Source organism: Urtica dioica, chromosome 1 (assembly GCF_054948205.1).
Source record: "Urtica dioica subsp. dioica isolate 48M chromosome 1, U.dioica_male_clone48M_v1_H2, whole genome shotgun sequence".
NCBI classification, from domain to species: domain Eukaryota; kingdom Viridiplantae; phylum Streptophyta; class Magnoliopsida; order Rosales; family Urticaceae; genus Urtica; species Urtica dioica.
The window spans coordinates 6,521,599-6,547,723 of record NC_142756.1 but is presented as its reverse complement, the minus strand read 5'-3'; the positions used below and the strand labels follow the sequence as shown (position 1 = coordinate 6,547,723).

At 38.6% G+C, this 26,125-nt stretch overlaps 3 protein-coding genes across 3 annotated transcripts; 2 read left to right on the top strand and 1 right to left on the bottom strand.

Annotated features, from left to right (window-relative positions):
• The first annotated feature begins 6,779 nt into the window (after positions 1-6,779).
• LOC149406816 (uncharacterized) lies at positions 6,780-11,607 on the top strand. The gene is made up of 4 exons (XM_089626879.1): positions 6,780-7,025; positions 7,120-7,195; positions 8,154-8,326; positions 11,240-11,607. Exons 1-4 carry the CDS (start codon positions 6,913-6,915, stop codon positions 11,316-11,318), a joined length of 441 nt encoding a protein of 146 aa, XP_089483005.1. The 5' UTR covers positions 6,780-6,912; the 3' UTR covers positions 11,319-11,607.
• A 2,054-nt stretch (positions 11,608-13,661) lies between these two features.
• LOC149406815 (uncharacterized) lies at positions 13,662-15,686 on the top strand. Its single transcript, XM_089608984.1, has 4 exons — positions 13,662-13,920; positions 13,997-14,072; positions 14,169-14,344; positions 15,399-15,686. The coding sequence occupies exons 1-4, from the start codon at positions 13,808-13,810 to the stop codon at positions 15,475-15,477; spliced, it is 444 nt and encodes a 147-aa protein (XP_089465110.1). The 5' UTR covers positions 13,662-13,807; the 3' UTR covers positions 15,478-15,686.
• Positions 15,687-16,472: 786 nt separating this feature from the next.
• EMB1467 (NADH-ubiquinone dehydrogenase) lies at positions 16,473-20,565 on the bottom strand. The gene is made up of 5 exons (XM_089608972.1): positions 20,021-20,565; positions 19,170-19,416; positions 18,705-18,999; positions 17,733-18,107; positions 16,473-17,625 (listed from the first exon to the last, which is right to left on the bottom strand). Exons 1-5 carry the CDS (start codon positions 20,427-20,429, stop codon positions 16,726-16,728), a joined length of 2,226 nt encoding a protein of 741 aa, XP_089465098.1. The 5' UTR covers positions 20,430-20,565; the 3' UTR covers positions 16,473-16,725.
• Positions 20,566-26,125: the final 5,560 nt, after the last annotated feature.

Here is a 26,125-nt window from a genome sequence, read left to right as displayed (position 1 = left end):
AATATATACATAGATATATGTTTCAAATTTTAAAATTGTAAAATATATGATATTGAAATATATATTTATAGATTTAATTTATATATTATTTTGATATATTTTTATCCTTATAAAAATATGATTAATATGATTAAAATATAGAGAAATTGTTTCAACTACCACTATTTGATAAGTTTTTCCCAATTTCTCACCAAAAGCTTAATTTGGCCAAAAATACTACTAAACCACTTGTACAAATACAATTTTACCCTCAACATTTGATGTCAACAATTCATGTCAGTTGTTGACATAGATGTCAACAATAGATGTCGATTATTGACATCTATGTCAACAAACAAATAACCCAAAACTCACATATGTCAACAATAGATGTCAATTGTTGATATCTATGTCAACAATAGAAGTCAATTGTTGACATAATGTTGAGAGTAAAATTGTATTTGTACAAATGATTTACTAGTATTTTTGGTCAAATTAAGCTTTTTGTTGAAAATTGGAAAAAACTTATCAAATGGTGGTAGTTGAGGCAATTGCTCTAAAATATATCTGTTTTATTTATTTGGGTAATGAATATTTGTGTTCAATCCCATTAATTGACGACGCAAGAGGCCCAAAAGATCATAAAGAAGCAAGCCCAAGTCAATACTATCCTACTATTTATTATTGGGAAAATATCAACAGTATCCCTCCTGTTTAATCGAAATGCGAGATTTATCCCCTCTATTTCTAGAAATATCAGACATATCCCTCCAGTTTAATATAAATGACATATGCATCCCCTAAAAAAATGTTATATTACAAATATCACCCTTTTTCGTTTATTTTTTACAAAAAAATAATTTGAACTCCCCAAAATACCCTTAATGAAATAATTTTTTATTTTCTATTCTATATACAAAAAGTTTAAATTAAAAAATTTCTTTATAAAAAGTTAAGGATTTTTTTTATAAAGAGGGATTTTGATTTTTTTTAATAAAATAGTAAATAAATATTTATTCTGTTAAGGGTATTTTGGGGAGTTCAAATTATTTTTTTGTAAAAAATAAACGAAAAGGGTGATATTTGTAATATAACATTTTTTTAGGGGATGTATATGTCATTTATATTAAACTAAAGGGATATGTCTGATATTTCTAGAAATAGAGGGGATAAATCTCACATTTCGATTAAACACGAGGGATAGTATTGATATTTTCCCTTTATTATTTGTGATAAAAAATTGTGATAAGAATTGTGATTCATCACAATAGTACACATCGTACAACTCTCGGCCTGGATTAGCTTGGGATTTCTTTATTCATTTGGAAGAGAGCCAACAAGATTGTAACACTTGTAAAGCTCTTTTTTCGATACATAGTAACCTATGACGTATGACATGAGCTATTATTCAATATAGAAAATAAAGGCTTTATCTTACTCTATCTTAAACCTGGCCTAACGGTAGCGGGACGGGACGGAATCCCCGCTACCATTAGGAACAGTAACGGGAGCGGGACTCCCGTTACTGTTGACAGACGGGACGGGACTCCCGTTAGCGAGACTAACGGGTGGCGGTGATCCCGTTAGTCCCGTTCGATTTATTTATTTTACAATTTCGGCCGTTGGATCAAGATCCAACGGCCTAAATGTTACCTTTGATAATATAGCCGTTACCTTATTTCGGCCACTTTTTTTTTTACCCATTTATTTCTAAAATTTATAAATATCCCCCCATTTCATTCATTTTCTTCACACCTTTCTCTCAAACTCTCTCAAATTCTCTCAATCTCAATCTCAAATACTCTCAAAACGCTCTCGATTTTAATCTCTAATACTCTTTACCGGTTTCAATTTTTCATGGCATCCTCATCTCACAACCGAGGAGGTCGAAGCGGAAAAGCTTCCCAAGGTGAACGAATGCACCGTTTTGAAGAAAATTGGTTGCACTTGTCTCAAAACGCCCCCGACCTAACCGTCCAATACTCTTTCGATCCAAATTATGTTGCTCCTACTTTCGGCCATTCGGAATTCACCGAAATTCCAAACACCCAAGTGCCATACTACCCTCAAATGGATCCCGAGCAAGCCTATCAAGCTCAAATTCCGCCATCCGAAGTGGCTTTTCAAGAATTTCAAGAATTCGAGCAACATTATCGTGAATCCCAAAATCCAAATGAAGAAGAAGATGACGATAAAACCCAAAATCCAAATGAAGAAGAGGAGGAGGAAGAAGAAGAAGACGTACCACCACCACCACCTCAACGTCGAAGTCAAGTTCCACGACCTCGACAACGTGAACAACAAGAGGAGACACAACAACGACGACAACGTTGACAACAACCAGCACGACAAGAACAACAACAACATGAAGGTGCTCAACAACAACAACAACCACCTCAACAACAACAACCACCACGACGTCGTGCTAGGTCCGTTGTGTGGACTTTCTTTGAAGAGGTGATTGCGAGCGGCGAGAAAGCCAGAAAATGTCACAGTTGTAGCAAAATCTTCAGCGCTCACAACACAAGAGTCGAGACGTCGCTATTGTGGAGTCATCATAGGCACTACCAGGGGACGCAATCTGGAGCCTCGTCAAGCCAGGTAAGTCAGATCGATCCTGTAAGCTTTAGACGTGATTTAGTTGAATATTTTGTTTCCACCGATCAATCTTTTAGTCATATCGAATCTCAAGGCTTTTTTAGATTCATTAGTTCTATAATTCTAAACGTTCAAATAATGTCTAGGAAAGCCTTGAGATCCGATATCCTAAAATGGTTTTAGGAGAAAAAGAGCAAATGAAACACACAATATTATCGGGTAGGTATAGCGTAGCCTTAACCTCGGATATCTGGACTGGTCAATCTAAGATGGATTTCATGAGCGTTGTAGTGCATAATATAGACGACGATTGGAACCTCAACAAACGTATCATAGCCTTTAGGAGGATAGAAGGTTCTCACACTAGTCAAAACATCTTAGATATCATAGTTAGTGTTATAGCTGAGTGGAGTTTGACCGATATGATTATATCTGTAATCTTAGATAATGCCACAAGCAACAACGCCATGATTAGAGAGTTAAAGGAGAAACTTAATGTTGACGATACCCTTTTGCATCAACGATGTGCTACCCATATCATAAACCTCATAGTTCAAGCTGGAGCCGCTAGTTATGACCCTTCGATTAACAAGATTAGGAATTACATTAGTTGGATAAATAATTCAACCTTTAGAGTAGATGAGCTTAAGAGACGCCTTAGAGTAAACGGTCTCCAAGAGCGCACATTTCACCTAGATAACAAAATTAGGTGGAATTCTACATTTCTCATGTTGACCAACTTTTTATCCGAGCATTATGTCGATGTTATTGTTTCTTACATTAACAGCGAACATGGCGATAACGCTATCACCGAATATGATATTAGGATGGCTGAATCATTTGTTTCTTTTCTCGACATTTTTTACAAAGAAACTTGTTATCTCTCTGCTGTTTACACTCCTACTTCTTTTCTCGGTCTTCATACTATGACCGCAATTGCTATGCATCTTGATAAATATAAAAACGAAACAATTTTTGAAGATTCTATTCAAGCAATGACAGCCAAGTTTTTAAAATATTGGGGGGCTAGAAAGGTTCCATTATTATACGGTTTTGGAGTCATTCTAGACTGTCGATGTAAAATTGGTGGTTTAAAAAAATTTCTTAAGTACATTAGAAACCATTTCGAAGACCAAGATTACGTTGCACTTGATCTCGCGAGGATTGTGCAAGTTTTTTATGATCTTTTCAGGGTATATGAGGCGAAACTCTTACCGCAATATCGAGCACAAGCATCTCAATCACAGACGCAGTATCCAAGAAGACACCGATACACGAATTTCTTCGTCAACGCGCCCGCTTACAGCCCATCGCCTCAACAACAAGAAGCCGGGACAAGTCAGACGAGGTCGAGCGCAACCGACGCACGGTCCCATCCGGAGATCCAAGAGTACGATCAGAACGAGTGGGTCAAACCGGATGACGAAGCCATCGACGTATTGGTTTGGTGGAGACAGAATGCGAGGAGGTTCCCGGTCTTGTCATCTATGGCACAAGACATCCTCACCATCCCTGTTTCAACCGTGTCATCTGAGGCGGCTTTTAATAGCGCGGGCCGCATCATCGACGATAGAAGATGTAGCTTGAAACCGGAGATGGTCGAAGCATTGAAGTGTGGTAAGGATTGGATTCAACATAGAAATCGAGCACAAGAAACATTCATGTGCTTCGATATTCTTGACGATTTTGAAGTTGATTTCGCAAATGTAAACATAAATGGTTAGACCAACTTGTATAACTAAGGGATATCCCGACCCTTGTCCGGGATAAATTTTCAAATAATTAACAAGGAAAGGGGTGCTCTTTTTCCTCGCCGCTGCACCTTTTAAGAGGACGGTGAGGTTTTTTATGAGGTCCATTTTTAAATTCACATTCTTCTTTATTATTTTTTCTGCCCATTTACTTTAAAATCTTTTCAAATTAGTCCTTTATTACTTTCATTTAAAACATTTTTTTTTATTTTTTTTTTGCACCTAACGGGGTCCGAATCCCGTTAGGCGGGATCCCGCTACCGTCCGGGTAGTTAACGGGACGGGACTCCCGTTTGGCCAAATAACGGGAGTCCGGGCTCGGGCGGGACGGGAGTAGCGGTAAACACCGCTAGGCCAGATTTACTCTATCTGCATTTACCCTTCCTAGACATGACTCTCTCTCTCTCTCTCTCTATCTCTCTCTCTCTCTCTCTCTCTCTCTCTCTCTCTCTCTCTCTCTCTCTCTCTCTCTCTCTCTCTCCACCTTACTTTTTGCATTCTTCCTCTATTGAACATAATCTGGGTATTTTTTTTGTTAGAAAACCCCTTATTCAAGCAGGTAATCGTCCAAAGCCACCAGCTTCTTTACGATCTTCAACAATAGCGTGCCAAAAGGAGGACAATGGAGCCGATTGTCACCGAAATTCTCCGGCGTTAGGGAAGCCTAAATAAACTTTTGGCAGTCCCCGAGAATTGCCATGGGGTTTTGTTTCGGAAAAGGCTTTTTGTTTCCTTCGAATTTCCAAAGAATGTGACAATTTTTTAAGCTTTTAAAACGTCACTGTAAATGAAAGCGGGAGAATGCCGTTTGACAAAACGATTTTTCGTTTCGGTGAAACTCGAGCGACTTTCAACGACGAAACGAAAAAAATACTTGTTTTTCGGCCGCTAGATCACCGGCAGCGGCGCCGGCAAAAGTCGACGAATTTCGCCGGCATTTGAAAAAACCGAGCCTTCCCGTTGATTTCCGAGCGTAGAGTTCATCCTAAGAGCCCCAATGCATCTTTTTTTTTTTCTCGGATGTACTTCACCACCACAAATTGGCCGCGGATTGGTGAATCTCCAATATAAGGTATTTCGAGAGCCTAAAACAGCTCACGAGGTAGCTAGGAATAGCTTGAACCACTGCTTTGATCAAGATTTCTTTCCTAGCCGTAGAGAAATAATTCCCTTTCCAACCCTTAAGCTTATTCCAAACTCTCTCGCGAATGGGCCCGAAAATTTGTGCCTTGTTTCATCTTGTGGCATAGGAAGGCCAATGTATTTGTCATGTCCGACTGTGAGCTTAACACCGGGGGTGTGCGCGGAGAGTGCACCATCTGCAGCCTTCACATTCTTGTCGAAAAAGGCCTCCGATTTGTCAAAGTTGATGATTTGACCGGATGCGTGAGCGTAGACTTCAAGACACCGTTTGACGACCCTTCCCTCGTCTGACATGGCTTTGAAGAACACTAAGTCGTCATCGGTGAAAAAAAAAAGATGAGAGACCGTGATGCCGGGATTTCCAAACCGAAGACCACTGAGAGTTCCCTCTCTCTCCACTTGCCGTAATAGGGCAGAAATTCCCTCGGACCAGAAGAGAAAAAGAAAGGAGGAGAGCGGGTCTCCTTGTCAAAGGCCTCTTTGGGGTAAAATGTGGCCTTTCACTTCCCCGTTGAGCATGAACGAGAATGTGGTCGAGAAGACGCATCGCCTTATCAGGTCAACCCAAGTAGAGGCATAGCCGAGGCGAATCATAATGGCTTAGAGGCAGGCTCATTCCACACGATCGAAAGTCTTTGACATGTCGAGTTTAAGAGCGCCGCACTGCCCATTTCCAAATTTGCCCCTTCTCATAGTGTGAATGCCTTCTAAGCTGACGATAACGTTGTCGAAGATTTGTCGGCCGCCTATGAAAGTGCTTTGATTTTCGGATATTGCCGTCTCCATCGAGCTCTTTAAGCGATTAGCAATGCACTTCGAGACTGTTTTGTACAACACTTTGCATAAGCTGATGGGGCGGAATTCTTGAACTTTTTTAGGGCCTTTGATCTTCGGAATGAGTACTAGGCCTGTGTCTTAAAAAAATATATTGTTTAGTTAATGAACCGAGTTAAGGAATAGATGTCCACATATTTTATTATATGGACATTAAAATTTTACTGAGTGTAATTATCATCTCTATCCACTTTTAGCCCGGAGCAGTACTTGTACCGTATGTATTAATAATGGGCAAAAATGATCTTTATAACTTTGACCAGAAACAAAGTACGAGATTAGATTGGAAGATTCTAGACTCATATATTTCTATTACCTGTCACCCATCTCCGTGATAAGTATGGAAAATAACGGATTCTATATAATATTTAGTCTTTGCTCTTTAATTATTAAAAATAAAATCTAAATTGCTCTCCAAGGAAATGAAAAATAAAATCATTTTCTGGCTTGATTAAGTCAATGACATATTATTATAAGAAGACCACCAAATCAAGACAACTGAAGACAATTACAGAGCAGCAAAAAAACAAAAAAAGTACCCAAAAGAAGAACCTCTTGGTTTATACATTTTGTCTCTTGTAAAAATAGTCTCTGTCATCGAAAAACCATGGCAGGAATAGATTTTCTTCCGAAAGAGTATGGCTACGTGGCTATCGTCCTCAGTCTGTATTGCTTCCTGAATTTCTGGATGAGTTTTCAAGTCGTCAAAGCCCGCAAAAAGTAAGCAAAAAAAAAAAAAAAAAAACTCAGCAAACCCGCTTTTTTATTATCCTCTTCTCTATACTATATTGATATCATCATTTAAACCGAGCAGGTATAAAGTCCCGTTTCCAACTCTGTACGCCTTGGAATCTGAAAACAAAGATGCCAAGATCTACAACTGTATTCAGGTACAACAAATACCATGTCATATCAGTGTTATTTTTCGCTACAGATCTGGGCTATACACGGGGGTGTACAAAAATTGACCGAAAATTGGTTAAACCGATAACCGAACCGATCCAGAACCGAAATTTGGTGCCACGTCATCAAACCGAAAATTCGGTTTGGTTAACCGAAACCGAATTTAAGAATCGGTTCGGTTATCGGTTTTAAAAATCCAAAAATTCGTTTATCGGTTATTTAACCGATTTCTTTTTATCAAATTTTAAAACCGGATAACCAGTTTTAAAACCGGATAACCGATTTGGATAATTGTAACATCTTTAAATTTGGTCATCCATTTTTGAAATCGATTAACCGGTTTCAAAACTGGTTAACCAGTTTTAAAACGGTTATAAAACTGGTTATCGGTTTTACAAAACTGGTTAAATGAATTTTCGGTTAACCGATTTTAGGTTTTGGACCAATTCGGTTCGGTCATTGGTCCAAAATTTTCAAAACCGAAAATTCGGTTTCGGTTTTCAAATTGGTCCAAAACCGAACCGAACCGAACCGAACCGATTTCACCAATAGGCTATATATATATATATTATATATATATGGAAAAATGGTATGAAGTAACCAATTCAAACTATGACTTTTGCAAAATAACTATAATTTCATTAGGTATATCAAAATAGCCAATTGAGAGTACTATGACTTTTAATCTTGTCTCGATTAATTTTAATTCAGTCTTCATAAAGTTTACATTCTGTCTTTATAGTTCGTTGGAATTAAATTTAATTCAGTCTAGATTAATCTTACTTGGGCTAATTTGCTTATAGTTGACAAACTATGACTATTTTGCAAAAGCTTAAGTTTTGGTTGTGGTTATATAGCCGCTTGACCTATACATATATATATATATATATATATATATATATATATATATATATATATATATATATATGCGTGTTTGTTGGGCAGAGAGGACATCAAAACTCTCTGGAATTTTTGCCAGTGTTTTTCATGACGATGATTGTTGGAGGACTGAAACACCCGTGTATTTGCACTGGGCTCGGATCTCTGTACATCGTTGGAAGGTTTTTCTACTTCAGAGGATATTCCACCGGTGACCCACAAAAACGCCTCTCACTCGGGTTCGTTTTCTTATTTTTGTTTTTATTTTTTTTATGATTACGTTTGGACCACTACATGCTTGCCACGTTTATCCACTGCTCTCACGAAAAGAATAAGGATTGGAGAAAGAATCTTAGTTGGGCAGTTCCACAGTCCACTGCATGGGTTTCGCTAATTAAATTTTAATTAGTCATCAAAACAAGAAACTATATCAAATACTCACAATTTAGACAAACTATTTAAGAATTAATAATAATACGGGCGTTTGAATAAAGTAGTCAATCAAAAACTTAATTTTGGCAAATTGGTCACCGTTTGATTTATTTTGCGAAATAACCAATAAACCTCGTTAACAACCTTGATCGGACTATTATAGCATTCATTAAATAGAAAAAATATTGTATTAAATAAAAGAATAAATTTAAAATCAACAAAAAAGGAAATAAAACGACATTTGAAATTTTCAAACGCCGTTGTTCAGGAAAAAAAAAACGAAAAATTTTTATATGTAAACTCGTTCGATGATACACATAAAAACTTCATATATATTGATATAAACATCAATAAACAAAACGAATTAACATTGAATGCATTAACACCGATTAACAAATGTGGCCACCACGGTAATTAATACACTGGCCGATAATGGGTCCGTTTGGCATAGCTTTGTTTTTTAAAAAAGTGCTTTTAGTTTCAGTTTTTTATAAAAACTGTTTTTTTCAAAAACAGTTAGGTGTTTGGTAAACTGTTTATAAAACAGTTGTTGCTGGTAACAAAAACTGATTTAGCGTTTGGTAAAATAAATATATTATGATCAAAAGACTAAAATAGACATGTTCTTAAAAATGAAATAATAATTATTAATATGCTTATATATATATATATATATATATATATATATATATATATATATATATATATATATATATATATATATACTAGTTTTAGTGTTTTTAGTTTTTTTGTTCGTGCTACAAATGATACAAATACATCTGATCATACCCTAATGCTAATATCATTGAAAAATTATTTAAAATTATATTTTGTATTAAAAAAATTACATATGAATTCTCTCATAAAATATATGAATATGATTTTTATACTCCCGACTCAAAAACTATCATGTTGGCAACCTGGATAATAACTTGAATGAAAAAAATTCATAGCCTGTAAAAAAGAAGTTAAATAAATAATGACGCTTATGGCCCACATAACATATTCTATGTTATATTATATACATATATTTTTTAAGAGAATTATATGCATATTATAATCCTTGTGTAGTAACGTAGTTTCCAACAAAACACATGTAGAATATCTATGTTAAAGCCCAGGCCATCTCCAAGCCCAGTCCAAATATAATTTAGGATATAACAATTTAGGGTTTTTTGTGTCATTACGTAGGCAACACAATTCATCAGATCTGTGAAAGCTTCTCTTCCACTCCCTCTCTCTCTCTAAACGACACAGTCCATCAATCTCGCACATCAATGGCGATCTGTTCCTGCTTCAACCAGTAGCCAATTTGCTCCCATAATCTCTTCTATCTTTCTCCTCTCTCTCTCTCTCTCTCATCACTGCATTAGTCGTTCAAACGCCTCCAACAATGGTGACTTCAGGTTCTTCTCTGAGACCTCGCTCCGTCGAAGATATCTTCAAGGACTTCACCGCTCGTCGCACTGGTTAATTGTAAACGTGTATTTATTTTCTTCTGGACTGCGTTTCTTAATTAAAAAGTTTAGGAGATAATTTAGGGATTTTAAAAATTGACTAAGGATATTAAAGTAATTGTCTTGTTGTTTTAAAAACGCTGTTTAAAAAAGCTAGGATTTGTAGCTTTTCCGAATCTTGTATAAATTTCAAAAGCGATTTTGAAGTTTTTCCTAAACGCAGTTTTACCAAACGCCCAAAATCGGTTTAGCTTTTACTAAAAACAAAAACAGGAGAATTTAATCTGTACCAAACACGCCCAATGTCATGATTTTAGTCAAGTCAAAATCGAATACCATGGTTATAAAAGATAAAAAAAATTATTTTATATTGATTGGGTATGAATAATTATTACCCAAAAGTAAAAAAGTCGAAACGGAACAGTTTTAGAGAATTATGTAGGATCACACATTTGTAGAGTATTCACATTTTTTTTCATGTTTTTAGATTGGTCTCAAGGCTATAATAAGTGAATCTTATTGTAGTAAATTGAATTCAATATTTAATTAAATTGATGTATGGTAGATATTTTTTTTGTTTGGCATATTTTCTTAATAATGTTAAAATTTGAGTATTTTATGAAGTTGGATTTATTAACTTATTATACTTCTTTGGAATATAGTTAAAGTTGGTAAGACTCACCAACTATTAAGATGTAAGGAAAAATTAAATATCTCCAATTATTTAATTAGTCAAACTTTATAATGATGTACCTGTATTCTAAACTAATAAATTTACAAAATATACATGATTTTATCTAAAATTAATAAATTAGTCAAAATTTACAAAAATTCACTACTATCAACTGTAAATAATTTTTTTGTCCTCAGTTAAACTATATATTGAAGTAAACTTTGTACACAATTTTGTAGACAATGTTAAAAATATTATTGACGATTTTGATTTAATAAAATAAAGGTTAAACTTTTGATTATTTTGCTAGTTAATTTAATTTTGATTGCCTATTTTGTTATTGTGTGAAGTTTAGAAATTTATTAAATTGATTTCATTCTATGTCATAAATTGGTATTGAGAGTTAAAGTGAATTGTGATCCATCGTCGTATTTCCATAAAGATTGATTGAAAAACCTAAAATATATACATCTACAGATCTTCTAATCCCGCTCTTCTATTCTCAATGTGGCCATATATATGAGTATAATGAAATTGTTGAGAGAGTTGTTGATGTACTCTAATTCTTCTTTGTTCTTTTGCGATGACAGGATATTCGCATTTTTTGCTACATTTGGGCTGATCTTCTGTACAATTTCATGTGGGATCAGTCTTGTTCTTCGCGAGTGAGCAACTTTGACTCGAGACTCGATCTTTCTTGCAGTTTTTATTATGCCGATGTGTTTTCCTAGCTACAAACTACAACAAAAATAAGAGAACTATTGGTCGTTATTTTGCATTTTGGAAATGTTTTATGACGGTGACCGATGTCTACTTAGGACCTTTATGTGCACTTATACACATGAATATTGAGCGTTACATCTCCAAGTACTCAAATAATCTGATTAACATAGACTGCAAGCTATTGGATGTGCCATGTTAAAATAGTTTTTTTTTTTTTTTTACTATATTATTTTATTAAATTTTATTGTATTTCTGCCTTTAACTGATTAGTATGTCTAAAACAGATTTAAATTTAAATATAAAAAAGGGTGATGTAGCTAAATAACCAATTTAAAGTTATGAATTTGCAAAATAGCCAAAATTTATCTTAATTTAGTGAAATAACCAAAATGTGTAGTGATTTGGTTTCAAAATTATTTTTTGACTCCAAGAGTAATTTTTTTGAAAGTGATAAATTGCTTATAATAATCGTAAAAAATTTTAATCTTCGCTGGCAAAAAAATTTTGAAAACGTAAATTTGGCTACTTTGCTGAAAAGTTGAAACTTTAGCTATTTGCTAATAAATAAGTTTCAAATAACTATTTTGTACAATTTTTTTCCTATAAAAAATCTCGTGTAACCAATATCTCCATACAAATTATCTCTTGTTTCTTGTACGGATATTTTAAGGAATCCAATTACATCTCTATCATAAGATCTCAAGAATTTTGCGCAATGAATTTGAAAACACATGATGCCTAGAGTTTGGAAACGGTACAAACCGGAACATAAGTAACTGTCTTCTTTCAGGATTTAGGTAGGTACGAGTGTATTCATATATAGTGATTTTAAGACTATAAAAGTTTTTTGGTTTTAGTTTTTAATCTTAAAAATGCACTGATCATATTCAATATCCTCATAAATTATATAGAAGTTACTATAGTTCCCAACTTTCTATGTTTAATAATCAAACATCACGAGTTCTCTTCATAGTCATCAATTAGATTCAAATTACCATTTGATATTAAGATTGTGAATATGACATTTCAAATAATTATACGAAAGAGTTGTTATGCAAATATGAACTTGTTTTTTCTTATGCTGTATTTTATTTCAAGGCAAATACTTTATAATCATAACATAGATTTTAAATAAAGAATGAATGTTTCATTTTATTGATTTACGCGGTTATTACATCAAGTTGCCTTATCAAATGACTTATTATACATAAAGTAAATACACTCATTCTACATCTAATTTTGGGCACTAAAACCAACACCTCCAATATTCAACCAAACACAATTTGGCTCTATATACATTCCTCCATTTTTTAAAAAAAAAAATCTCATTATGGAAGACGATTCGAAGAAATATAACGGTATAAAAAATATTCCTTATTTGTATGAATTTGCTTTAATTTTAGACATTGGTATTAAATATGAGGTACTTTATATTTAATATGTTACTTAAGCAATTTTACCATTAAAGATTACATTACACATGACCACAATCGAGTGTGGATGGATTTATGATATTCTCAGTGTCTATCAAGTGAAAGTCTCACCAGCTCCCAAATCGAGCCGACCACATAATGAATTAATAAGTCCTGGGACTTTTCGCCCTATTGATCACTATGTACGGAAGTGCATCTCCACAATAATCTCCAAGAGGGAACTGAGAAAGTTCATCATGGAGTCAAGATCGAGAACCCTATGAGCATGACGAGATAACACTATTCAACATGCAACAAATTTGTTCCATGAGGCAAGACAACCTTGATGTCTTAGTGTGATTGAGGCAACACGAAAAAAATGATTTTCCATATTATCAACTATAGCTCGTGATATTCTTACAATCTCGTTCACAACGTTTTCATATGCGGTCGCAGCCACTAGGTTATGTTGCATTGTTTATGATAGGCGTGAAGTTTAGCATCTGAAATGACCCAAGCTTTAACGGTGGACAAAGATTTGATTCTACATTCAAGGAAAGCTCAAGGAATTCGTCAAGATCGAACTCATGAATGATTTTGATCTTGATTTATAAGTGTAAATTCTTCTCATACTAAGTCTTGTTAATTTAGGTTTGCTCGAAGGGGTTTTAATGAGACATTTTTCAACTACTTGTTCATTATTTAAGATTTTCCTTTTGGCCCTTAGGCCACTTACACTTAAAAATTGCATTTAAAATACATTAATTTTTTAAAACCAGAACATGTAATTTTGGTTAGTTCCGAGATTTATCTGTCCGACATGCCCCAATAAAAAATATCTTGCAGTCGAAGGAAAAGTGAATAAAAAACCAATTTCCTGGCTTGATCGCAAAGTCAAGGACCTATTATTATAAGAGGACCAAAACCAAGACAAGAAAATAGCAGCAAAAAACAAAAACCACCCAAAAACAAGAACCTCTTGGTATCTCTTGCAAGTGAACAGAGTCTCTCTTTTCGAAAACCATGACAGGATTAGAATTTCTTCCGAAAGAGTTTGGCTACGTGGCAATCGTCCTCTCTCTGTATTGCTTCCTGAATCTCTGGATGGGTATTCAAGTCGGCATAGCCCGCAAAACGTAAGAAAAAACAATCTCAGCAAAACCTATTTTTATTAACCTTTCTAAATTGATATTTATCATTTAAACTGAGCAGGTATAAAGTTCCGTATCCAGCTATGTACGCCCTTGAATCTGAAAACAAAGATGCCAAGATCTTCAACTGTATTCAGGTACAACAAATACCATGTCATATCTGCGTTAATTTTTCGCTTACAGATCTGGAAACTTTTTTTAATATATTTACATGCGTGTTTGTAATTGGGCAGAGAGGTCACCAGAACTCTCTAGAACAATTGCCAGTGTTCTTCATGACGATGATCGTCGGAGGACTGAAACACCCTTGTATTTGCGCTGGGCTCGGATCTGTGTACATCGTCGGAAGATTCTTCTACTTCAAAGGATATTCCACCGGAGACCCACAAAAACGCTACTCTTCTCTCGGGTTTGTTTATTTATTGATTTATATAATTATTATGGCGATCGGTCATTGGTCAACTACTTGCTAGCCCATGTTTATCCACGTCTCTCCTAACAACAAAGATCTAGATTTATTATATCGGTATGGTTATGTATGTAATGATTATAAATGGGAATAATTATAGGCTAAAATTCCAGATTAACTATTTAATAATAATAATAATAATAATAATAATAATAATAAAGTAGCTCAAGTTAGGAGAGACTTGAAAATGAGTTGGACTATACTTTTAAATGGTTAAGCTATTATGGTAGTTGATGGTGATCATTTGATTATTTCATAAACCTTTTATTCTTATAAAAATTAAATTATTTAAGTAAGTAACTGGATTATTCTGATACTTTGATGATTTTTTTGTGTTCATATATTTTGATTGCGGTGTTACTATTATCCATGCTTAACTTATGACAGTAAATATAACAATTTTAGAGAATTGTGTATAATTTAGCCTCAAACATTTATTGAATATTCACGATTTATGTTAATTAGATCCATGGCTATAATAAGTGAATCTTAATAGTATACTGTAGTAAACTGAAATTAATGTTTCAGAAAAAAAAACTGAATTTATAATTTAATTCAATTGATGTATGTTAAGATCATTTGTGAATTTCTAATTTTCTTAATAAATGTGAAAATATGACTTTTTATGAAAATGGATTTTTTCTCTTTGGACTTCGTTGGAAAATTGCTAAAGTTGGTAATACTTACTTTCAAACTAGAAAGGTGAGAAGGAAAAAAATCTCTGCTTAGTTCTAGTCAAATTTTGCATCGATGTATGTGTTAACGTCTAATGTAAGCTATTGAATTGATTTGAATTTATATCTCCCCATAAATAATATATAAAGCATCAAGATATAAAGCGAATTTTGATCCACTAGTGTATTTCCATAAAGATTGATTGAAAAACCCTCATATATGTATATCTACGGGTTCTTCTAATCCCACTGTTGACATAAGTGACTATAATGAAATTGTTGTTGATGTACTCTAATTCTTTGTTATTTTGTGACGACAGGGGGTTCTCATTTTTGGCGATATTTGGGCTGATCTTCTGCACAATTTCATGTGGGATCAGTCTTGTTCTTCGTGCTTAAGGAGCTTTGATTCGAGACTCGATCTTTCTTGCTATTTTTAATCCGCAATTTCTTTCCTAGCTACGAGAACTGTTGGTTGTTGTTTCGCATTTTATAATGTTTTATCACGATGAAAGATGTCAACCGAGAACCTTTTACGGGCACTTATAGACTGTGTGTATGTTGTTGGGTGTAACATCTCCAAATAATCAAATAATCTGATTAACTTAGATTCGAAGCTATTTGATGCGATATGTGTGAATTAGGAGTACCAAGACACCATAAGTCAAGACAATTCTTTTTTGTTTTCTTCACTACACATTGTGCTCCGGCCATGTGTGGGCAAAAGAAACTACCCGTAAACGAGTCTCACATATCAGAAACTAGGACCTCTTGCATACCGATCTCTATAAGTTCACATGCTTTATCAAGGTGCAGCGAGCTTATCTCGCACTCGAAGCCAAAGGTCCAAAGGAGTGACATTAGTTTCTGTCGCCCACAACATGTTAGCCAAGCTACAAAGTCCCACCAGACCTCAAACCCTTCAAGTTCTGATGTACATTTTTCCCTCTCAAAGATTCACACGACTAGACGGCTACATGAGATGCTAGTGAGCACTATTACCCCGTTGGCAAGATAAGCTCGAGCATGTCTCAGATTGAGCGACATGCTTAGCTCGTTTTGACTTAACTGAAGATGCCTGTGATCGCCGGGTTAGTGGTAGATCTTAACTGCAAGGTATACCGTCGATATAGATTGTATTATGTTTCGTTAAAATGAACTCGAGAGATGTTAGATTTTATTATGTTTCAGAGTTGTTTTTTAAGAAATACAGTTTGGTCAAGTCAGATCATTTAGGGATAACATTGGGCATGCATTGTAAACGTTCTACAATGCGTAGATCGTGAGTAATTAGAATGACTACCCACGTCAGATTTATCTACAAACAAACCATCAATCTCTATTTGACACATACATTTCTAAACCATATGTTAACGAGTCACAAATTAACTTACTTCCATCAATCAATGGGAAAAACCCCCATCTCACAAAATAAAACAGCGTAGCAGCAAAAAAAGTTTGTACATTCCATGGCATATTACAATCAAAGAGGGAATCATGAACAATCCTTATTTGAAAGTGCTTCAAATGTATCCAGGAACTCCGGTCAAAACCGGGACCTTGCACCGGAAAACAAAAATAAAAAATAAAAATAAAAACATCCGAGAATTCGCTGAGTTTATTTAAATAATATACTGATATATCACCTCAACTTTTCAACGTGGCACTGCATTGCGCCATTATCTTCGACGCCCTTGTGATGGAATCGGTCATGTAAAAGTTCTCGATGGCGCTCCTAAACGAATCCTGACTCACCTTCTGACCGGCGGCTCTGGGCCTCAACGAAGGCGAGAAGGTCGCCGGTTCTCTCTCGTCCACGCGAAGAAGATTCGGCGCCACAGTCCCGATCCGAGATCTGACCCCCTTGAGCGAATCGTACGGCAACGAAAGCCCCGCCACCTCAGACAAAGCCCTGATGATTTTCCAATCGTCCCTCGCATCGCCGACGGTCGGGACAGCTGGCATCGTCTGTTGAGCACAGCCTTCGGTGTTTTCGTACGTCGCTTCCTTCTCGCTGAAGGCCGAGGCGGGCAAGACCACGTTGGCGCGGTACACGCTCTTGTCCCCGTGGTGACCCTGGTAAACCACGAAAGCATCTTCCGGAATCTTCCCCGTGTCCACGTCATCGGCGCCCATCAGATACACGAACTTCGCCGACTCGATGCTGTTCTCGGACTCGGGCACGAGACCGAGGTCCAGCGCCGCGGCCTGGGCTGCGCTCAGAAGCAGCACGTTGTAGCCGTTCCAGTCGGGTCTGATCGCTTTCGAATATTCTGCGATGGTTTGGACCGCGGAGAAAATCGCCTCCTTGTCTTGCCTACCGAAGAGACCGGCGCCGAGAATGATGACGGGGTTTTTGGCATTTAAGAGGGCCGTGGAAAAGGGGTGACGCTTCTCGGCGATGTCTAGAAGGGTTTTAGGGTCTGTGCCGAGATGTTTGTGATCGTAGTTGAAATCGGCTTCAGGGCCAATGTACCCGACTTTAGCGTTGCTTGCTTTGACAGTTTTCCGAATTCTTGCATTTATCATAGCAGCTTCAACCCTCGGCTGCCAAGTAAAACATTCCAAGTAAAAACGACCCAGTCACATGTATATATATAGCAATTAGTTAAAAATGACACAGGGTTTTGAATTGAAGGGTGACAAGGCAATACCTGGGTACCAATCAAGAGGAAGACATCAGCTTTCTCGAGATCAGCAATGCTAGTGTTCATCAGATAGGATGATCGGAGATCGGCATCGCGGTGCGCACCATTACTCTCACACCACACATTGTTTGATCCCAATTTGTTCAAGAAGTCTTTCAGTGCCATCATTGACTCCGCATCGGAGAGCTGACCAGCAACACCTACAATTTGCTCCGGTTTGGTCTGCTGAGCCATGTCAGCAACCACAGCAAGGGCATCGTGCCAGCTAACAGCATTGAAGCGGCCATCAGAACCGCGAATCATTGGGTCATTTAGCCTTTGCCTCTTCAACCCATCGTAACAGAATCGAGTCTTGTCAGATATCCATTCCTCATTTATGTCCTGCAAGGTAAAAGACAATACGAATTGGGATAATAGAACTTATGAATAAAACTGCAAATGCATAACCATTAGGAAGGAATCAGGTGAGGAAAGGATTCAAAACACGTATACAAACTATTTTGATTTTTGAATGAACAAATACAAATTTCTTCGACTAAGCCAAGGAAAGCCATTAGTCATAGCTACAGTAAAAAAGCAGTTCATGTAACAGATACAACACAGAGGATAATCCTAATGAAAAATTAGAAGACACCAAATAGTACTGCACATATACGACAAACCATCATTACCGGAGATCACATACAGAATTTTTTTTCCTCATAGGTTTAGTTCCAGACTGGCAACAAGAACAAACAATAAAGTAACGTGCTTGCTAATTTTATTTTCATTATAGCCATCTGCATCATAGACTCATAAAAATTGGATATAAAGCCAAAACCCATAAATCTAAATCCAGCTAAACTTCCATACCAAACTTGAGCATGTTTCGATAAAAGCCTACTGCTTCTCACTTAAAGGAGGAAACTTGACTGATTCCAGAGAGTGTCTAAGGAATGTAAGGTTTGGATGTGAAGAATACAGATTTTGAAGATATACCTCATTCAACCTTGGGACGATGCGCATGACCTCTGGACCTCTGCTATCAATTCGAATGTTTGATCCAACAGCATCAGTGACATCAATGGTCTCAGTTCCTTTCAACTCCCAGTTCCGAGCTTTAAAAGCAAAAGGTTTCGAGGTCAAAGCTCCCACGGGACATATATCTATCACATTTCCCGAGAGTTCACTTGTCATGAGTTTTTCAACATATGTCCCAATTTCCTCTCCGCTTCCACGACCTAGCATACCAAGATCTTGAACTCCAGCAACCTCTGATGCAAATCTGACACACCTGTTTGACCAGAAACAACCAAATCATATTTAGAAAGATAAGTCTACAAAGATTAAAACAAAAGAAAGTAACAGCTCAAACCATCCTATTCAATATGGTTATATTACTTCAGAAAAACTTCTTAAATATGAAGTAGGATTTTAGAGAGAGATCTCGACCATGCGTTTTACCTTGTGCACTGAATACACCTAGTCATGACAGTCTTGACCAAAGGGCCAAGATTCTTATCGACCACTGATCTCTTCATCTCCGTGAAGCGGCCACGGTCGGATCCGAAGGCCATGGACTGGTCCTGGAGATCACACTCTCCTCCCTGATCGCAGATTGGACAGTCCAGTGGGTGATTCATCAGCAAAAACTCCATAACTCCTTCCCGAGCCTTCTTCGCTATCGGAGTATCCGTCTTTATCTTCATCCCTACACCAAAGTTCCAATATTTGGTAATCAGAGAGACGCACTGATTTTACAACTAAAATAGCTCAGAAAATCAATAAAACTTAACAATAAGGTGTCAAGAAAAATTATGAGTCTCAACACCTTGAATTTAACCATTCACTCGAATAATAAAAAAAAGAAAAAGTCAACCACGAAGGTAAAGATATCTCTCATGGAAATCTCACAATAAGTGTGATAACAGTGTTCTTTTTAAAGAATCCTAACCCATTACCCAAGATCTTTCAAAAATTGTTCAACTAATGTGACTCAACGCCGTGCATTTAACAGAGTGTGCACATCAAAAGAAGAAAAAAATCAATAAAAGTCTAATTACTGAAATAGAAACAAAGGATATCACCAAGAAAAAACCCCCAGTGACCACCAAAAACCAGCTCGACGAAACCAGCAATTAGTCAACCGCGAAGCGTTTAAAAAAAAACCTCGCATGGCAATCTCCCAAATAAGTAAGATGAGAATGATTTTTCTTCAATTAGAAACTACCAGCTCAAATTCCTAGCCCAATTTCACAACATATCAGACACCAATCAAAATCAGAAGATTGATGAATTAATCGTGCGTGTCTGACCTGGGAGAGCGGGCATGGCACAGGAAGCGACAGGCTTGGGAGACTTCTCGACCTCGACGAGGCACATACGGCAGTTTCCGGCGATGGAGAGTCGGCTATGATAACAGAACCTCGGGATATCTACCCCGGCGACCTCGCAGGCCTGAAGCACCGTGAAGCCCTTGGGGATCTTCACCGGGTATCCGTCCACGGTCACCTCGATCGCGTCGTCGGGGTTCGCGAATTCGACCCTCGCACCGCCCACCGGCGTCCGAGGAGGCGGCGGCGGCGGAGGAGGATCGGCAGCGGCGGCGGCGGAGGGCTCCGGATTACGGAGCTCCGGCGTGGTGGAGACGGCTCTCGCACAGAGGAGACGCCTCGCGGCGGGAGTTGGTCGGAGGAGCCTGGAGGCCAGAAAACCTAACCCCATTGTTGTGTGTGTGTGTGTGTTTGGGAGTGATCGACCGAAGATCGGAGATTTATTTGTGCGCGATTCCAAATTCCAGTGGTCTCAAGGGATGAAGAATTTGGGGGAATTTCTGGTGCTGGGTTTGTGGGCTGTTTGAACGTCAGAAACCCGAGTGGATTGGGCTGAGCCTCTGGAGTCCCTAGTAAGAAGCGAATTGGACATATATATACTATTTGAAGATGATAATTCTTGAAATATCGCTCATTTTCAAACTTTCAATAAATTTGCCCTTATTAAAAAATACGGAAAAATGATTTATGGAATAAAAAAGAAAATGATATATTTGAGGAATTAGTTTGAAATGAATTTAATTACTCAAGGCAATCGCCACAACAAAATTGTGTATTTTTGGGAAGAAAAAAAAAATTAGTTCTTGTAGGAATAACATTTTATGTATTTTAATTCTCCTAAAAACGTTTATTTACTAAATTAAAATATACATACGTCTAAATTCATACTAAAAAAAGGAAAAAATACACGTGAGAATTGCATATCAATCATAGTTTCGTAAAAATACTTGGTAAAAAGCCAACATAATTAATAAATATATTGCTATGACAGTGTCTTTTTTACGGAAAAAATAACGTTTTAAAATTGCAAAAAACGACGTCACAGTACAAAAGGATAATTCAGTCAAACGGGCCAAAAAATATTTCGACTAAAATTGGGGACCTAGCGACAAGCGAATTGATAGCAAGCGACAAGCGAATTAACGGCAAGCGACAAGCGAATTAATAGCAAGCGACAAGCAAATTAATGACAAGCGAATTTGTAACAAGCGACAAGCGAATTTGGGACAAGCGACAAGCGAATTTGGGACAAGCGACGAGCGACAAGAGAATTTTCAACAAGCGACAATCGAATTTGTAATAAGCGACAAGCGGATTTGCAACAAGCGGCATGTTTTCCTTATATAGCTCACTCACACAAATCAAAATTCAATTCACTCTCAACTCAGAATCCTCTGAACTCTCATTTTTCTCTCAACCCCGAAATTCTCCCAACCCATAAACGAAGATCAAGGACCCAATTGTTCATCGAGAAAAAGAAATACAATGAGTGAAACCTGACTACCCAACATAGAGAATAAAGGAAAGACGAGAACAACAAAGAAGGCAACCAGAATACATCTACCAATCTCAGAAGCTCTCAAGAGAATAAAGAGTTTTCACCACCCTCTCAAAAAATCAAGAAATACGACCCCGACAACACAGGATCAAGACACGTCGCAAGCTCGCAGCCTGACACGTGTCCCATAAATGTTATCCGAGAAATCGCATTTTTTGACGTTAGAAGGAGGGGGTTGGGAAAACAACCACAAAATTTCCGCCAGCAATTCTTTTCTTCACAGAAGGAAGGCTCATATCCACCTAGGAATCCTAACACGAAGTGGTGGCATAAGAAAGACTCTCGCAAGATGTCCAACCACGTAGCAGAGAGCGTAGCACTTCTCACACGGGCCCGAACTCAAGTAAGACATAACCTGCTTCAAGAAACCTCACTGCCAAGCATTGTCCCTGATGCAGACATCGCACCACCGCCGCACCCGAACACCGCCGGCGTGACCAACCTCGCCGCACCTAACTCCGTATTTATCGAAAGAAACGATCGCATGGAACGCCTTGAGAATGGTCTTTTACTACTGGCGGACGAGTTCGCAAGGGACAGAGAAGAGAGGGCCATGACCCTACACGCCCAAACAAGAGAGGGACATTCGCGAAATACTCACTCGGGGGGTTGAAGGCACGAAGCAAAGCAAGCACCCAGCGAGGAGCCCTACGGTGAGAATGGGCAAGACGAAACTCCTGACCTAAATATCCGAGACCTCGACCCTCACCACAAAGCAGTATGGAGGGATGCTCAACTCCAACGCACAAGAGCCCAAGTTCATCAACGCTCGGGAGCAAACCAAAATGAAGCACTAAGATATCAACTCCCTCAAAACCGTACGCTCCGCGGTAGGAGCAAAGACCGAACCATCGCGACAGTCTGCCTTCGAGCGATTGGTACCAGAAGAGGAAGTGGCAGACAGTGGAAATGCGAGACAATTCTCACCACTTAGACATACCGAGTTGCCAGGATGTCTCGAACCCAACGTAGACCTGAAACGCCATCTCAACGCCCGAAGGGAGATCCCGAGGCATCGAGCCGCCCTTGAGGTGCATGAAGTCGCACCTCCAGCAACCATTGTACTGCCCACACCACATGTCACTCTAGTTGATCAAGCATCGAACGAAAGAGGACGCGCCACCAGATTTGCGCCTCTCACTGCTCGTGTCGGAAACGAAGAGATAACCAACATGGTCAATGTAGTAAGGGAGGAAATCCGAGAAATACATGCGGCTCAGACCAGGACTCCTACGGTGAGAAGCATGATTGAAAGTGTGGCCTCCTTATTCGCCGCAAGTGTGCTCGCTGAAGACGCCAAAGGAAATTTCCGTCCACCGACCATGGCACTCTACGACGGTAGCACCGACCCGCTTTACCATATACATCAATACCAAACAAACATGAAAATGACGGGACAAACACAATCGATAATGTGTCAAGCATTCTGTCTCACACTCACGGGAACCGCGTTCGAATGGTTCCAAAGGCTAAAACGAGGATCAGTCCAATCTTTCGAGGACCTTCAAGAAAAATTCCTCACACGTTTTGTTGCGTCACGCATTCGGAGGAAAGAAAAGTCACATCGATCTCCTAACGATCAAGCAAGGAAATCACGAGATCCTTCAGCATTACCTGAAAAAATTCATCGAAGAATCAAACAAGGTAGACGATTACAATGGCAGAGATGCCATTTCACTTTTATCGACGGGCTAAGAACTTGTAACTTTTTGATATCACTGGTGAAACAACGTCCAACATCCATGTCAGAACTCATCACTCGCGCCACCCAGGATATCTCTGTCGATGAATACCTCGACACTAGGAAGGCAATGATAGGGGAAACCGCCAGAGAAAAGACGAACAATTCAACAACGATTCTTCATGAAGGATGAAGAATCGGACCACAACGGTCACAGTCTCGAATGTTCGTCCCCCGCCAAACCCTCGACCCCTGCTTGTCGCGATGAATACCCCGCTGAAAACCACACAAAACAGGATCTTTTCATTACACATGAACATGTTCACCAATCCGCAGCCTATGTATACAGATCCATCCATGCAAGACAAAAGAAAGTACTATGAATTCCACAAAGATCACGGCCATCTCACCGCCGACTGCATACAACTCAGGAGACAGATCGAGGACCTCATCCAGAATGGAGAACTAAAAGACTTTGTCTTATTGATGGTCGCTAATCCAGACGCCACTGAAAAGAGACAGACCGCTCAAGCCATCAAACAACATGATCGCGGGAAGAGGCCCGCCACTGACAACAACAACCGCGATAACCAAAGAAATGCAGTGAACGCCCTACCTAACGTCGTGACAACCATCTTTGGTGGACCCGAGACGGGGGACACTGTACACGAGCGAAAGAGCTATGCACGAGCAGCAACTAGGGAAGACCACTCCCACAACGTCAACCTAACGCTAAACAAATGGCCGACCACTCCGTACGAAATAATCCACTTCACCGAGGAAGAATCTCTCCGAGTGATGCACCCGCATAACGACGCGATTGTTGTTGAAACACAAGTGGCCAACAACATGGTGAAGAGAATCTTCATTGACAACGGGAGCTCAGCCGACATCCTATTTAAAACGGCTCTCGAACGGATGGACCTTGGCGAGATCCACCCAACCCCAGTCAAGATCCAGCTCTTCGGATTAACCAGAGAACGCATCTATACAGAAGGATCCATCAACCTCCCGGTTACCTTTGGAACAGAGGGGGAAGCTAAAACCACACGATTGGTCAACTTCCTAATTGTGGACCGTCCTTTTTGCCCACAACATCATTATAGGCCGGCCAACACTCAATAAACTCCATGTCGTCACCTCAACATACCATCTTCTCATGAAGTTCCCAACATCGTCGGGGATTGGAGTGATGAAGGGAAATCAGGCTGACTCAAGAATGTGCTACGTCCAAGGATGGAATGATAAAAGTCGACACTACTAAAGAGTGTGACAGAATGATATAAGTTGTATGTCAGATCGAAGACAATCATCCAAGCGAGATCAAAGAAGCCCAACTGTTCGGAGACCTGGACCCAAGGAAGAAGCCGACACAAAGAAGGTGGAAGCATCAAGCGATCTCTCCTCTGTGATTCTCGACGACAATAAGCCTGAACAAGTTATCAAGATAGGAGCACACCTAATAGCTGAAGTAAAACAGCAACTCGTAGAGTTTCTTAGAGAACATAGAGACGTCTTTGCATGGAGACACGCGGACATGCCTAGGATCGACCTAGATATTATTTCCCACCGCCTCAACGTGCTCCCTGGACAAGCAGGAAAAATCCAGAAAAGAGGGTCTTTCAACTCTGAGAGATACCTCGCAATCAATGAGGAAGTGAAAAGCTGATTACTGCCAATTTCATCCGTGAAGTAAAATTTTCCAAGTGGGTCTCAAACGTAATCATGGTAAAAAAAACCAACGGAAAGTGACGAATCTGCATTGACTACATCGACCTCAACAAGGCATGCCCAAAGGATTGTTTCCCGCTACCAAAGATCGATCAACTAGTTGATTCCACAGCTGGTCACAAACTCGTGAACTTTATGGACGCATACTTTGGATACAACCAGTTAAGGATGCACGAGCCTGACGAGCTCAAAACCATGTTTACCATAGATCGATGGCTTTTTTGCTACCAAGTAATGCCATTCGGACTTAAAAACGCATGAGCCACGTACCAATGCTTGGTGAATTAAATGTTTGCAAAACAGATATGGAGAACAATGGAGGTCTACGTCGACGATATGCTCGTCAAAAGCCTCAAGGCGTGCGACCACGTCAAAGATTTATAAGAGACCTTCGCACTCCTTCGAAAATACAAAATGAAGTTGAGCCCAAACAAGTGCACATTCGGGGTGGAATCAGAAAAGTTCTTGGGATTTATTGTCAACCAACGAGGAATAGAGGTCAACCCTGAGAAGATCCAAGCCCTATTAGACATGAGATCCCCCACGAAAGCAAAGGAAGTTCAAAGCCATAAAAGGAGGAAAAAACTTTGAATGGAGTGATGAGTGCGAAACCGCTTTTCAAGAATTAAAAAATTTCTTGCTTACGAGGTCCTTGTCCGAGAAGAAGAAAGAGCACAGTAGCCCGTGTACTATATAAGCAAAGCCCTCCTGGACGCGGAGACCCAATACCCGGAGATAGAAAAATTAGCCTTGGCTTTAACGGTGTTAGCAAGAAAACTTCGACCATACTTCCAAGCCCACCAAACCATGGTGAGAACCAAGTACCCAATCAAGAAGGCCTTATAGAAGGGAACATCAACAAGGATGGCCGTTTGGTCTCAAGAATTGAGCGAGTAGGGAATAGAGTTCCAACCAAGAGTCGCGATCAAGGGGCAGGCCATCACCGACTTCATAGCAGAGTTCACCTGCAACGTTGACCTTGACCAAGGCGATAAGATCAACGAGGAACCAGAATCATCAAAGAAAAGGAAAGATGTCCCAGATGGGCCCGTGTGGAGCCTCCATGTGGACGGAGCTTCTAACATCCGCGGATCCGGAGCTGGTATAGTGTTTGTGA